General features: G+C 53.6%; 1 protein-coding gene across 3 annotated transcripts in view; it reads right to left on the bottom strand.

Annotated features, from left to right (window-relative positions):
• The window catches only part of ATP10A (ATPase phospholipid transporting 10A (putative)), a 74,785-nt gene extending 60,814 nt beyond the window's left edge, over positions 1–13,971 (bottom strand). For all 3 annotated transcript variants that reach the window (XR_008630755.1, XM_055143050.1, XM_004617498.2), the window contains exon 1: positions 13,500–13,971. Coding sequence is in view for 2 of the 3 variants with exons in the window: in XM_055143050.1 (XP_054999025.1) it covers positions 13,500–13,885 (386 nt within the window). In the remaining variant the exon portion in view is untranslated. The remainder of the gene's footprint in view (positions 1–13,499) is intronic.
• Positions 13,972–15,009: the final 1,038 nt, after the last annotated feature.

Genomic DNA, 15,009 nt, shown 5'->3' on the forward strand with positions numbered 1-15,009 from the left:
CCCACCCAGTGTCAGTTTACTGCGCGTCACCCCACCATCATCATGCACACCTGGGTTAGTGTGTGTGCGTGTTTGTTTTGTGCCCCTCCCCCCCTGACCCCACACACACAGTGGTGCTCAGGGCTCACTCCTGGCAGAGCCTCGTGGTACCCTACATGGTGCCAGGGACTGAACCCAGGTCAGCCACGTACAGGTGAGGGCTGTAAACTCCACTGTGTGCTAACCTCTATGCCCCCATCCCCCTCCCAATGAAAACAAAGAGCTCGGGGAGGCCCCAGCCTGCCAGCTTGCCACTTCCCAGGGGCTGGTAAACCTCCATCTCATTTTTTGGCTCTTCACGGCCTCTGATCAACTTTAAAGGGAGTAATAATAATTAATAATAATAATAATAATAATAATTCATTATTACCAAAATAAAATAGTTTGGGAGATGAAGTATTTCAAAGTCTAGTATTCCTTGTGAAAAAATCAATAGAGGGTAGGGCTGGGGCCACGTACACACACACACACACACACACACACACACACACACACATCCTGTACAAGGGCACATGCAGACAGCAAGTGGAATCCCAGAAGGTTTCTAAAAACAGCTACTTCCTTCTCTCTGAGTCCCTCCATGTGCTCGAGACAGCCAGGCCAGGAGACAAAGGGCTCCCACATTCAGGAGCACCCCGTTACCCAGGGCAGGACCCCAACACTCACACAGCCCGATCTCAGTCTTCCCAACACCAGGAACGGTAACAGCTTTATTCTTACAACGGTCTTGTGGAGTGGAGAGACGGTGCATGCCTTGCCTGTGGTTGACCCTGGTTTGATCCCAGGCACCAGGCCACTGGGGGTGGCCCTCAACCCCCCACATAAACCAATCAAAGAAACGGGTCTTGCCCAAGTGGCAGAGTACATTCGGGGTGGGGCTTTGGGGAGAGGAAATGTCCACAGCCAGGCAGAGAGAGCCCTCAGAAGCCGGAAGTCACTGCAAGCTCACAGAATCAGCACCATCCCCTGGGGGTGCCTGTCCACTTCCAGGAGGGCTGGGCATAATGGACAAGAATGATCCCAGTGGACAGCGCAGATAAGGGGCCGGCCCAAGCACAGACTGAGGAGAGGATCCAGCATCCTGGGCTTCGTGATTGCCTGGGCCTGGCGGTTGGTCCCGGACACTCCAAAGCCCTGAGCAGGGCTGGGAGGGACACCAAGCACCAAGCAAAAGGAGCCACTGCTGCCACTGCCACCACTGGGTGTGCCTTTCCCCCTCCACCCAGAATTTCACAGCTGACCTCATGCTTTGCATGGGAGATTCAGGTTTGATTCCCAAGACCACAGTTTACTAAATACAGAGCCAGGAGTAATCCCCAAGCACTGTGAGGTGAGGCCCCCAAACCATGGAATGACGCCAAATGAGAACCCTTTCATCCAAGTCAAAAATGGGCTAACAATATGGACAATTCTCAAAAAAATTAGAAATTGAGCTCCCATTTGACCCAGAAATAGCACTCCTGGGAATATATCCCGGAGAGGCAAAAAGGTATAGTAAAAATGACATCTGCATTCGTATGTTCATTGCAGCACTGTTTACAATAGCCAAAATCTGGAAAAAACTGGAGTGCCCAAAACCAGATGAATGGTTAAAGAGACTTTAGTACATCTACACAATGGAATACTATGCAGCTGTTAGAAAAGATGAGGTCATGAAATTTGTATATAAGTGGATCAACACGGAAAGTATCATGCTGAGTGAAATGTGTCAGAAAGAGAGACATAGAAAGATCGCACTCATCTGTGGAATATAAAGTAACAGAATGGGAGACTAACACCCAAGAGTAGTAGAGGTAAGAACCAGGAGGTCTTCCCCACAGCTTGGAAACTGGCCTCACATGCTGGGGGAAAAGGCAGCTGAGATAGAGAAGGGAACACCTAGTAGAGGATGTTGGGAGGACCCACTCAGGTTGAAAGATGCGTGTGGAAAGTAGACTATAGACCGAACGTGATGGCCACTCAATACCTCTGCTGCAAACTACAACACCCAAAAGGAGCGAGAACAAAAGGGAATGCCCTGCCACAGAGGTGGGGTGGGGTGGTGGGGGTTGGGGTTGGGGTGGTGGGAGGGATACTGGGAACATTGGTGGAGGAAAATGGGCACTTGTGAAGGGATGGGTAAACAATCACTGTATGACTGAAATACAAACATGAAAGTTCATGAAGTACATGTAAATGTACCTCATGGTGATTCACTAATAAAAAATTTAAAAAAGAAACAAACGGGCTAATGTGGGCTAGGGATGGAGCAGAAGGAAGAGCATAAATCTGCATGGAGGAGGCCCTGGATTCGATTCCTGATATTTCAAAAGTAAATAACTGGAGAATTGGTTTTGATGGGGAAAGGACTTGGATAGATCCTTGCCCACAATTTGTATTGCATTATAGGTGTTGGGAAAGGTCCTCAAAAATCCCTTATCAACAGAAAAATGCAAATCCAAACCATTAACAAATTTCCCTCACACCTCCTGGATCCACAGAAGCTTTGTACCTCTGTCAGGGCATGGTACAAGGAGAAACCCAGTGACAAGCCACAGACTCATGTTTCCACAGCCACTGCAGTCTTCAGTTCAGGCGATTCCTCCCTCCCTCCCTCCCTCCCTCCCTCCCTCCCTCCCTCCCTCCCTCCCTCCCTCCCTCCCTTTCTACCTTCCCTCCTATCTTTGAGTCACCCAGCAGTGCTCAGGGCTTATTCCTGGATCTGCACTCAGGTATCACTTCTGGCGGGGCTTGGGGGATCCTATGTGGTGTACCGAACCCTAGTCAGGGTGTACAAAGCAATCACGCTCCCTGTCTCCACTCCCTGCAATTAAAGTTTCCTGGTGAAGGTCTCCATCGTCTTGCTCTAGAAGGACAGGCTGAGGGGAATATTCTCAGCACTCTCAACCTTCCCTAAGCACACAGGGTTCTGTGATCGAATCCAGCTCTGAATGCCCTTGTCCAGGCTTCCCAAAAGAGGCTGGCAGTGTGGCTCAGGCCTCTCGTGTGTGAGGCTCTGGGTTCAACCCCAGGCCCCACATGGCAGATAAGCAAAACGGGTTACCATCAGCAGTTGTCTGTGTCTTCCCCACAGCACCTCCTTAACACCCTGCCCCCAAATAAAAAAGTACAAGAAAGAGATCAGTGCTGGTAAGGGTCTGGTGACAAGAGTTTCTCAGGCACTTCTGGTTGGATTATAAATTGGGGCAGCTACCCAGGACAACAATCCTGAAAATTTTAAAAATAGAACTGCCATATGATTCAGCAATTCCACTTCTGGGAATCTTTCCAAGGGAAATGAACGTACCATGTCAGAGAATTGTGCCCGTGAGGGCAAGAAGCCTCATTCACAGCAGTTCAACCATGGCAGCGTGGAGCGTTCACAGACAGAGGGGTGGACACAGCAGCTGAGACCAACAGATCCACAGGGACCAGAGGTCACCCACCCAGGGAAGAACATCCTGCCGGTCAATGCTAAGGAAAAGAAGTTGGACGGCAGTGACCAAGCCGGCATGGCCTTGCTTATAGGTAAAAATCACCTTCAAGAATGTCTGGGGGCGTCGGAGAGAGAGTTCAGTGGGTAGGGCACTTGCCTTGCACACAGTCATGAGTGGTTTGATCGCTGGCACTGTATCTTCCAGGAGTGATCCCTGAATACAGAGTCAAAAGTAAGCCCTGAGCATCACCGAGTGTGGCCCCCACACTCCAGAGTCTCCTCTACTCACAGCAGATATTACTTTGAAAAAGATCAGGAACTTCTGGCAGATAAACAGCCCAGCTCCGCAACTGATCTCAAAAAGAACAGGATGTCGTGAATCTCCCCAGGCACGTTGAGAACTCTGGGGCTTTCACCAGGGTTGAGACGACCCCCCCCCCCCTTTTACCCCCAGCCACATCCAACACTCCTTGACTTAGAAACGGCAGCTCCACAGCTGAACCTCATCAAGCCATGGAATCGTTCCGGCTCCACAGCTCCTGGAGCACACAGCCGCATCCGTGGCCACGTGACACCTCCAGATTTTTCTGGCACTATCAGCCCAGGGGGACCACCACAACTCTGATGGGAAAGTCACAGAGAAGTGCACCAAGCTCAGTGAGTGAAAACACAGAAGCTGGCACCAACCAGCCCAGCAAACCCTCAGAAAAGAATTTCGGGGACGCCCTTGTGAGGTATAACAACAACGATCCCAAAGTGAGTTTTGTTGATCTAAGTTTTGATAAGTCTATTTGTTTTTATGTTGTAACAAGCATTGCACATTCAATTATTCTGTGTCTGTTAAGACTTGGGATGGGTGTGAGAAATCGTGGACCTTGGGTGGGGGGGTCACACTGCTGGTGGGATTGGGTTGGAACATTGAATGCCCCAAACAACTGTATCACAAACAACTTGGTAAATCATGGCGTGACAATAAAAACTCAAAATTAAAAAAAGAAAAAGACAGATTGGATTTGTGGTTAACAGAAGGGGAAACTGGATTGAAGGACCAAGATGTACCAGCCTGGAAGGAGGCCCCTTGGCAATGAATTCCACCAAGCCATAAAAGCAAAAAATGTTTGGGAGTTAGCCAGACGTGACCCCCAGAGGCCCACCTCAAACCCACAGGCCAGAAGCCCTCAGGGGCACAGGGGGTGGGGGACAGCATTTTCAGAGCCCTCTTCCTGGACATAGCCCAGAAGGACTCGCAAACGCAGACAGGGCCTAAAGTTTGGAAAATGCTACTCTCTCCAGCCTGCCACTGTCCACACTCGCCCAAAGCTGGGGATCCTGCCTCTGGCGCCCCTGCCACCATTTACTCCAGGGGAGTCCGGTCCTGCCATCCTGTGTCCTCCATGAAACTGCTTCCCTTTTTGTCATCTCCTTAAATTTCTCTTCTGTGCAAAATAACCGGCAACCTGGCATCAATGTGGAGGTCAGAACTGATTTCTCCTTTCTCTACGGACAAGAGAAATTTGCTTTGGCCTTAGAACCATGCCCCCCCCCCAAATCTGGATATCATGGGCCAGCAGGAACTCTGTGGGGGTCACATAGGGGTCAGGGCAACTGGCAGGACCTTAAGGTTTCTGTGAGATCTGATATAACCATGCCCCAGTAGAAAGCCTGACCACCCCACCAGCCCAGTGCTGCCTGACACTCTCACTGCAACCAGAGAGACTGAACAATAGTAGGGTGCCGCCTGGTATGGGGTCCACACAGGTTTAATCCCCAGCGTCCCATATGGTCCTCCAATCCCCATAAGGAGTAAGGCCCCCAAAACAAAATCAAGAGAAGACCAGTATATTTGAACTGTTCTCTTGTCTCACTTAAATTTGAAGACATAGAGCACTGGGGCACTGTGATCCCATTGTTCATCGATTTGCTCAAGTGGGCAGCAGTAACGTCTCCATTGTGAGACTTGTTGTTACTGTTTTTGGCATATCGAATGGCCAAGGCTTGCCAGGCTCTGCAGGTGCGGGCAGGATACTCCCAGTAGCTTGCTGGGCTCTCCAAGAGCGACGGAGGAATCGAACCTGGGTTGGTCATGTACAAGGCAAATGCCCTACCCGCTGTGCTATCACATATAGCATTAAAGAGAAATTGATTCATATGAACTTGAAAGGCAGAAAAAAAAACCTGCAAGAGTAAGAGAATGAGAGCATTAAGGAGGGGGAGGATGAAGCATGAAAGGGACAAAGGGATAAAAGCCTGTGGGATCAGTCAGTATTAATGTGACGCTGGGTGTACATATGTGTGTGTGTGTGTGTGTGAGACTGTGCATGTGTGTGAGTGTGTGTGAGTGTGTGTGTGTGAGAGAGAGAGAGAGAGTGTGTGTGTGTGTGTGTGTGTGTGTGTGCGCGTGTGTGTGGTGAGGAGTTTGAGGTTAAACCCACACTGCTCGGGAGCTTCTGCCAGGGGTGCCCAGGGAACCACGAGGTGCTGAGAGAAGAAAACTCGGGCTCCTCCATGCAAAACATGCACTCAGCACGTGGAGCTAACTCTTAAGCACCGAACAATATTATTTTCAATTAGGATGCTATCTGAAATTCCCAGAACAACACTAGAGGAGAAAAAACCCTACAAAATAAATAATGGAAAATAAACAATCAGGAATTAAAATTGTACATTAGGTTATGTTTATTTAGAGGAGGCAATAATAGAAGAATATGGGACCTGAAACTCATAAAACAAGTAGAAAACAAATAGCAAACAGGCAGACATAAATGCTGGCTTCTCTGTTATTACATTAAATGTTAATGAAATAAATACTATAATTAAAAGTTACACATTAGCAGAACACTTAAAAAAATACATGATCTGCCTATATGCTGCCTACAGGACAGCATATTTAAATTTTTAGCATGTTTAGATTTAAATACACCAGAAGATGCCAGAGAGACCTCAAGGAGCAAATCACACATTTTGCATGTAGGAGACGTGGCTTTGATGTGGGTTCGATCCCTGCTACCCCACATGGTCCCCAAGACTACCAGGAGTGAGCCCTGAGCACAGAGCCAGGAGTGAAAAATCAAAGGGGGAAAAAAGGAAAGAAAGAGTGGAAGAAAGAAAGGAAGGAAGAGAGAAAGAAAGAAAAGAAAAATATACAGAAATGGCCTGCATGAGACTAATGGAAATTCCAACAGAGATAGTTTTAATAATATTATAGAATTATATTCATGTTTAAGTGCAGCAGCATATTTAATCTCAAGCAGTAATTATGTTTATAAAGATAAACACTGACACAATTATAGGAGGAATATTGCTCGTAGCCTGGGATCTGTCTCCTAACCAAAGGGGAAGAGGAAGTGGTGGGTGGGGAGGGGACCCCCTCCCAAGGCCGGGTGCTCTCAGCTGTCCTGCAGAACCCTGGGGGGAAGGGAGGGGACCCCCAAGGCTGGGCACTCTCAATTGCCCTGCAGGACTCAGAGGCTCTGGAACAGAGAATCTCCAGATGTGAAGAGAATAAAATTAGAAATCAGTTTCTAAAAATACATACCGCATACAGATTGAGCCACAGAACTCTACAAACTCCTCCCACGGCATTCCTGAAGAACCACAAACAATCACAAGGGAAGCTGAGGAACACGTGGAGAGGAATAGAGACTCACCGGGGGGCCCGAGTCTCTCTTCCCCACCGAGAAACAGGGCTGTGGCGAGCAGAAGCCTTGTTCAGAGGATGAGAGAGACAGCAGAGCCAACACTTGGTCAAATCGTTGGGCCGAAAGGGGGCAGGGTGGATTCAGGAGGGAACTGGGAATATTGGTGGATGGAAGGTCACACTGGTGGTGTTGGAACACTAAAAGCCTGAAGCAACTGTTTAATGAACAGCTTTGTAAATGCCAGTGTTTTTGATAAAAATTGATAAAAAAAATACTCGTTGGGTTGAAAGATCTGGGACTGGGAAGATGGCTTCCAAGGATGCAGCCCTGGCTTTGCATGCTGGAGTCCTGGGTTCAATTCCCGGCACTACCTGGTCCCCGAACACTGTAGGCAGCTGGGATGAGACCCTCAAGAACCAGTGGGTGTGGCCCCTGGACCAAGGAAAATGCAAAGAGGAGCCGAGTGCCCCAAGGTTTCCTGACCCTGATGCTGGTTCAGCTGCTGCTGCAAATCTTGACAAGTTGTTGTTGGGGGCAGGGGGTAGTGTTGGGGTGATGAGTTAGTATTTGTGCTGGGGTCTGAAGGTGTGAGGGTGGCTCCAAGCTGTGCAGTGCTGGGGACCCCAGCATGTAAAACAAACACTCAGTACATCCAAAGCCGCACCTCTCTGCCCATCTGCTACAGAAACAGACACTGTCTGTGCTGCAGCCTTTGGGGAAAGGCAGGCAGGCAGAGGCGAGATCTGAGCCCTGGAAACAAAAGGAGAACTTGGTCTCCTCCCAGCTGATGCTTCTGAAAAAACAAAACCTGGAGGCCAGGGGCAGGCAGGTGGCTGAGATAACCCCGGGAGCTTGGGGAAAGGGAGTGAGAATGGGGGGAAGAGGGCAGAGGGCGGGAAGGACAGAGAACACCAAGCACACAGCTGCTTCCGCCTAGAGCAGAGAGGGACGCCCGCAAGCCTGTGAAAGGAGCGCCCAGGCCTGGTGACCAGGGCACAGCTGGGCTGAGGAGATAGGACAGGCTTGCAGGTGCCTCCTGCTACTGCGCATCTGGGGCCTGCAGCCCACTTAAGGTTGGAAAGTGAAGGGCCGGAAAGAGAGCACAGTGGGTAGGACACTGGTCTTACAAGCAGGCAACCCTGGTTTGATCCCTGGCACTGTAGAGTCCCCCCCAACATGCCAGCAGTGATCGCTGAGCACAGAGCTAAGAGTAAGCCTGAAGACCTGGTTTGGGTGTCCCCCCAACCCCCCCCAAATAAATAAAGCTAGAACATAAGGGGGGTGTAGAAAGATATGATTGCAGCGCATGCTTTGCCTGGGTTTGATTCCCAGCACCTCCAGGTTCCAGAGAACTGAGCTGGGAGCAGTGTCTGAGCACTGAATCTGGAGTAGCTCCTGAGCACTGAATCAGGAGCAGCTCCTGAGCGCTAGATAGGGAGTAGCATCTGAGCACTGGGCCAGGAGTATCCCACCACCAAACAATGCAGTATTGGGCCCCCAAACATATAATAGAAATAAAATCAAGTCAGAAAATGAGGCAGCTTAGGTGAGGGAGGAGAGGTGCACCCCCACCCCACCCAGGCATCTTTTTAATTTTAGGGAGCAGGGGCTTGGGATGCTGGCTGGAAAGGGGGGCCTCCCGGCGCACCCCCGCCGAAGAGGTGGTCATTGTCCTCCATGAGGGGGTCTCAGGTTTCCAGGCAGCCTCCCCTCAAAGCTTCTCCTTCCATGCCCCCTCTGAGAGCTCCTCCCTGTGTCCCTGAGGGCCCCAACCTCCTCCCTTGCTCCTCTTCCTCCCTGTGCTCCTCCTCCTCCCTGTGCTTCTCTTCCCCTCCCCCTTCCTGCCTCCCTCCCCCTCCCCTCCCCCTCTTGGTGCTCCACCCCCTCCTCCTCAGTGTCCTCCTCCTCCTTCCCCTCCTCCCTCTCCCAACCCTCACACAGCCCTGGGACCCGCGGCCTTGTCCTCTCAGATGCCCCTCAGCTACAGTGAGTCCCAGCAGCCCCCCACGACAGCCCCAACTCCCCCACATAATGGAGGGACTCACACTGGGGGTCCCTCCCTCTTCACACCCCTGCTGGGGCCGGCCCAGAAACAGCTCTTCTGGAGGCCTGAATCACTGAGGGACGACCCCCCCACACACCCGCCACTCCCTGGGGGCACTGGCCAGGGCTGAGTCCAGGCCCTCACAGCCCTCTGCTGGCCCCAGGCTGGGCTTTGGGCATGTCCCTCGCTGCTGCCTGAGACTTGTGAGCCCGCCTCAGCCCAGCAACCCTCCCATTCAGGCACCGGGAGGTGCTTGCAGGTTCTCTGGCCCTGGAGGCGGCTGGGCACTGGGGGCAGGAGGGGACTGGGAAAGGTTTGGCGTGCTCTTTTGAAGGGGAGAGCTTGATGCTTTAATGTTCAGGGGCTCCTCCCACGTCCCGAGGTGCTCTGGGGACCATGCGGTTCTAGGAATGGTCCCGGGCCTCCCACGAGAGGCGCACTAGGTCCCTTTCTGGTTTAGTCCTGGAAGTGGACTCTCAGTGCTCAGCGCTGCAGGGAAGAAACTCAAGACACTAGCAGGAATGAGGCAGCACATGTACCACCGGATGTGCTGTATGAGAGGGACACGGCTGAGCAGCTGGTCACTGGACAGTCTTCACGAGGGCTGGCGCACGCCTTGCCAGAACATTCCTCTGTGCAAACCCCCATGGGACACACACAGATCCCTGCCAACCCCTCCCAGCTGGGCTGGCCTGGTCTCTGCAGCAGCCCCCGGGAGGACCCCTCATACCGAGACAGGCTGGACCTCAGCGCTGACCCGGTGGTGTCTGGTTCACAGCACCACCCGTCCCATCCTGTCTGCTTCCTGCATCCCTACCCGATGATACGATCCCAGAGGTGCCCTGAGGCAGCCCCCCCACCCTGCCCTAATCCTTCCCAGGGGTGAAGCAGGCTGAGATCAGTTTCCATCTGCCTTGGGTTGCTTTGGGGAATGGATCACGGTGCTGTTTGGATGGATGGATGGATGGATGGATGGATGGATGGATGGATGGATGGATGGATGGATGGATGGATGGATGGTAAGTTCCAGGCAGCCACATACTAGCCCGGAAGGCTGTGAAGATGCTCCAAGCCACAGCACAGCTCTGCACCCCCTCCCAGCGCCATCCTGCAAATTCAACCCTCAAACTCTGAACAGACCAGGGTGCAGGCTGGCTAAGAAGGGCCCCCAACCTCCATAAGACCGGACCCCTGGCGTTTTCCTCCCCAATTGAGCATTTGAGTGACTGGAACTGGGAAGTGTGGGGGGCTGGTAACCCCAGGGAGGACCTGGACCTCAGGAATCCTGGGGGAGCCAAGGCACATCGGGGCCTGGGGATGGAGGGAGAAAGAGGAAGTTAGAACCAGCTGGGCACAACTCCTGTGCCCCGCTTCCCCCCACCCCCCACCCCAGGCTTCCCGGCTTGCAGAGAGAAGGCGCTATGTGTTCCCAGACACTGAGCTTGGAAGCATCTTGTCCACCTCACATCAGCTCTACTCTCAGAGCCTGGAGGACTCAGGGAGGAAGGTCAGGGGTGACCACCCGGGGCCAGGGACCAACAGGCGGGTGTGCACACAGATGCCAGCAAGCCAGGGGTCATTCCTTAAAGTGGGTTCTCTACACATAACTGAATAGACCGGGGTAAATTGGAGTGGGGGGTGAGTTAGCCTGTGCCTTGTACCATCCCAGAGGTGCCCCGAGGCAGCCCCCCCCCCCAAGCATAGGCCCTAGCAGTCACTTGCTTCCACAATCCAAAATCGCCACCATACCCCCGGCCTGACTCGACTATCTCAAGATGGGCCTCACCAGGATATATAATCTGCTGAAAATTTGGTATGTGGGTTTTACGACTGAGACATACAGGCTTTCCCAGGGTAGGGCATTGCTATCTCCCCCCACCTCCCTGTAATTTCAGAAGCCTCGACAGTCACATCCACACCCCAAAGCTGCTACTGAATGAAAAGCTACTCGAGCCTTACAGTCCTGATAAAAATACCAAATGCCCTGAACAAACACCATGACTTCTTAGCATCTGTATTGCAAACCAAAAGGAAAAGGAGAGAGAGCAAGAAGGAAAGTGGCCCCCACAGAGGGAGACTGGGGGTGGAGGGTGGGAGACTGGGGGATGGTGGTGTGGGAACGGGGAACATTGGTGGTGGGAAATGTACACTGGTGGAGGGATGGGTGCTGGATCATTGTATGACTGAAACCCAATTATGAATGGCTTTGTAGTGGTCTATCTCACAGATATCCAATTAAAAAGAATTTAAAAATAAGTAATGTGGAGTCATGCCCAATTCAATTAGCTTAATAAATGGCTGAATAAAGAGCAGCATTCCTACATCTTAAAAAATAAAGTGGGATCCTTCTCTCAGCTCCCCAGGGTCACTCCACCTGCGAGACTCCTATGCCTGGAGCCACAGGCACTGGCCCAGAAGCAGTGAAGGTGGAGCCTGGCACCCTTCAGGTACCAGGGCCCCCACATGCTAAGGCCGTGCCCAGCTTTGGACTCATCTCCCTGACCAGTGGTCTTTTTCATGGGGGGCAGGGCACTCTCAGGCACCCATGAGGTTCTGGGAATGAGCTCCTACACGTAGAGCATGTGCTACAGCCCTTTGAGCAACACCTCTGGTCTAGCCACCACACACACACACACACACACACACACTCACACACTCACACTCACATGCACATACATACACGCACACACGTACACATACACACATACACACACACTCACACGCATATACACATGCACACACATATACAATCACATACACAAAACACACACGTGCACACATGTGCACATACACACATGCACATACAGACTCATGCACAAAGACACTCACACACTAATGTACATACACACACACAACACACACAAATACACTCATGCACACACACTCACACATACAAGCACATACTCACAAACATACACACATACATGCATGCACACACAACACATATTCCCTTTCTCTCTCTCTCTCTCTCTCTCTCTCTGGAAACTCCTTGAGTGAGGCTTAAATAACTCTAAGAGCTACAAGCACAGGAACATGAGAAATGTGTGGCATTGAAAAGACCTGGATGAGACTCTAGGGCCTCTTGCCCATGACTGCTGTGTGGTTTGGGCCAAGTTCCTTGACCCCTCTGAACACCATGCTGTATCATCAGTATGAAGCACTGGCAAGTAAGCTGAGGCAGGAACAGCGAAAGGCGGGAAGAGTGGGTGGTGCTCATGGTCTCTAGCTCTGTCTAAACTTTGCTAAGAAACAGCAGCATGAAGGACCCCAAGGGGCACAAGCAACTTTCGAGGTACCTGTCACTTGCTGAAGCCTGGGTTAGGCTACTGCGCCTGGCCTGGGGCTCCTGAAAGACCCTAGCAAGGCAGAAGGAGTCAGCGCCAGGCTGGATTTTGGGGGTGGGGGTATCTACCAGCTCCAGGAGAATCTTCTGGTAGGCCAGCCCCAGCACAGTGGGTGGGAAGGCAGGAGAAAAACATGGCTGAGTCAGCATGCACCCTGAACCCGCCCAGCCTGAGCTCCAAGAATCCCTGGGGAGGTGGGGGGAGGGAGAGGGAGCGAGAGGGGGGGGGGGAGAGAGAGAGAGAGAGAGAGAGAGAGAGAGAGAGAGAGAGAGAGAGAGAGAGAGAGAGAGAGAGGGAGAGGAGAGAAGGAGAGAGAAAGGGAGAGAGAGAGGGAGAGAGAAGAGGAGAGGCAGAGAGAGGAAGATGGAGAGGAAGAGAGGGAGGAGAGGGAGAGAGAGATGGGGAAAGAGAAAGGCAGAGAGAGAGAGGGAGAAGTAGAAAGATGGGGGAGAGAGGGGTGAAGAGAGAGAGGGAGAAACAGAGAGATGGGGAGAGAGAGGTGGAAAGAGAGAGGGAGAAGGCATGGGCACAGCAGCCTAGGGTGGCTGGCCTTGCAAAATAAAAGTGTCTCTCTGGGCAACTTGACGAAGACAAATGATCAGTGGGTTCCCAAGCTTTGGGGCAGGTACTGAGGTTCTGCCAAGCGCCTTCCCCAGGTCAAGTTTTATGTACAACCGGTGTGGCTGGTTAAAGTGCGCGCGCGTACACACACACACACACACCCCACCCTGGGAGAGAAAGATCCCCTCCACACACATATTTTCCTTTTCAGGGAGTACAGGGGGTTACACGCACACTGACTGGGGTGGGGGCACGCAGCGGCCACTAAGTTCCGCCTAGGAGTCACTCTGCCTGGGGCTCAGGTCTGAGCGCAAGATCCGAGCCTGGAGAAGCCACGTGTGCGCTCTGCACTCGGGCCGGTCCAGGACCCCTCCCGCCCCTGACCCTCGAGGAGGACCCGTACAGGGCGCAGCCGCACCCCCGTGCCATGGTGCTCTTGGCCCGCACGCGCGCCGCACCTGCTGAAGACCAGGCAGCCCAGGTGGTTGATGTCCTGGTCGGAGCGGTGGCGGCTGTAGTCCTCCCACAGGTCCTTGAAGGCTGTGGCCGCCAGGATGAAGAGTACGGGCGCCAGCGCCAGGCCCGGCTGGAAGGCGTTCACCGCGGGCACGAAGTTGAGCAGCGCGATGAAGACGAAGTAGACGTTGGCCAGGCGGTGGAACTGCTCGAACAGGTTCTTGGGCAGGAAGGACAGCGCCGTGTACTTGGTGGTCTTGAGCCGGTTGTCGGCCAGGTGCGCGCCAGGCCCGCGCCGCCACGGCCATGCTCCTGACGCGGGCTCCGGGCCCGGCGGCTGCAGGTTGGAGCGCACCGTGCGCGTCCGGCCCGGGCGCCGCCGCTGCATGGCCTCGGGGGGCCGCGCCGGGCTGCTCCGCCGCGCCAGCCTCCGGCCTAGGTGATCATCGCGCGGGTTCCCCGCCTGCAGGACGCACGGACACGGCGGTCAGAGCCGGGCGGGCCCCGCCCGCGCGCCCCGCCCCGGCCCGGCCCGCGCGCCCAGCTCCCGGCCGCGCCCCTCTCGGGAAGGAGCCCGAGCCAAGGGCCACGGGAGCCGAGCAACTCCCCCAGCGCCCTGGACACATGCCCCGAGACTCATAGGAGCCCCCAACCCGGCGGTCCAAACTGGGACTATCCCTAGACCCCCGTCCCGCCTCCTTCCCACTTCTGTTGTGGGGAGGGGAGGGAGCGGGACTTTCTCCTCGGCTGGTTCGCGGCTGCTTTTCTTGGCTCCCCAGGGAAGATCTTATTACTTTTGGTGTGTTGGTTTTTAGGGGACCCCACGCAGCGCCGTACGGGGGGGGGGGGCGGGGGGGGAGCCGGGGGATGCTGCTCCAGGCACAGTGCTCCGGGTGGCCCCCAACCAAAACATGTGCATCAGCCCTTGGCGCGCCTTTCATGCCCAAGTCTCCTTCTTCCCCGCTGAGGGAGCACTTTCCCGGACAGCTGTTTCTTGCTGTTGGTTCTGCTGCTCGGCCCCAGCACCACCAGCCTTTCTTAGGTGTCCAGAAGGCCCAGACAGAGTTTGAGAAACGTTGTGGAGGAGGAGGGAAGCTCCATAAGTTTACCCCACCTCCTATATGTGGAACCCTGGAGAGGAGGGAGTGGGGGGCAGCCCAAGGGCTGAGAAGCCAGTTTCCTCCCCGCTGCGCTCCCCCAATATGGTCTAAAAACCAAACAAAATGGGAGACATATGGAAGACACGGTGGCAGGTGGTGGGAGGAGGAGGCCGGCCCTGTCCCCGGGAAGACACTCCTCCTCCCTGAGCAATTAGTGGCTCCTGGAAGGCCACTCACTTCCTTGCCTCACATGTGTGAAGCTCCGGGTTCAGTCCCCAAAACCACTCTACCCCCCCAGTCAAAAATGAGCTCATCCTAGCTGGAGTAGCTCAAAGGGCGGGAGCACCGGGTCTCCATGCAGACGGCCCAGAGCGTCCCAAGCACTGTGCTGAGAGTAACCCCTGAGCACTCT

Source organism: Sorex araneus, chromosome 6, assembly GCF_027595985.1.
Source record: "Sorex araneus isolate mSorAra2 chromosome 6, mSorAra2.pri, whole genome shotgun sequence".
Classification (NCBI taxonomy): Eukaryota; Metazoa; Chordata; class Mammalia; order Eulipotyphla; family Soricidae; genus Sorex; species Sorex araneus.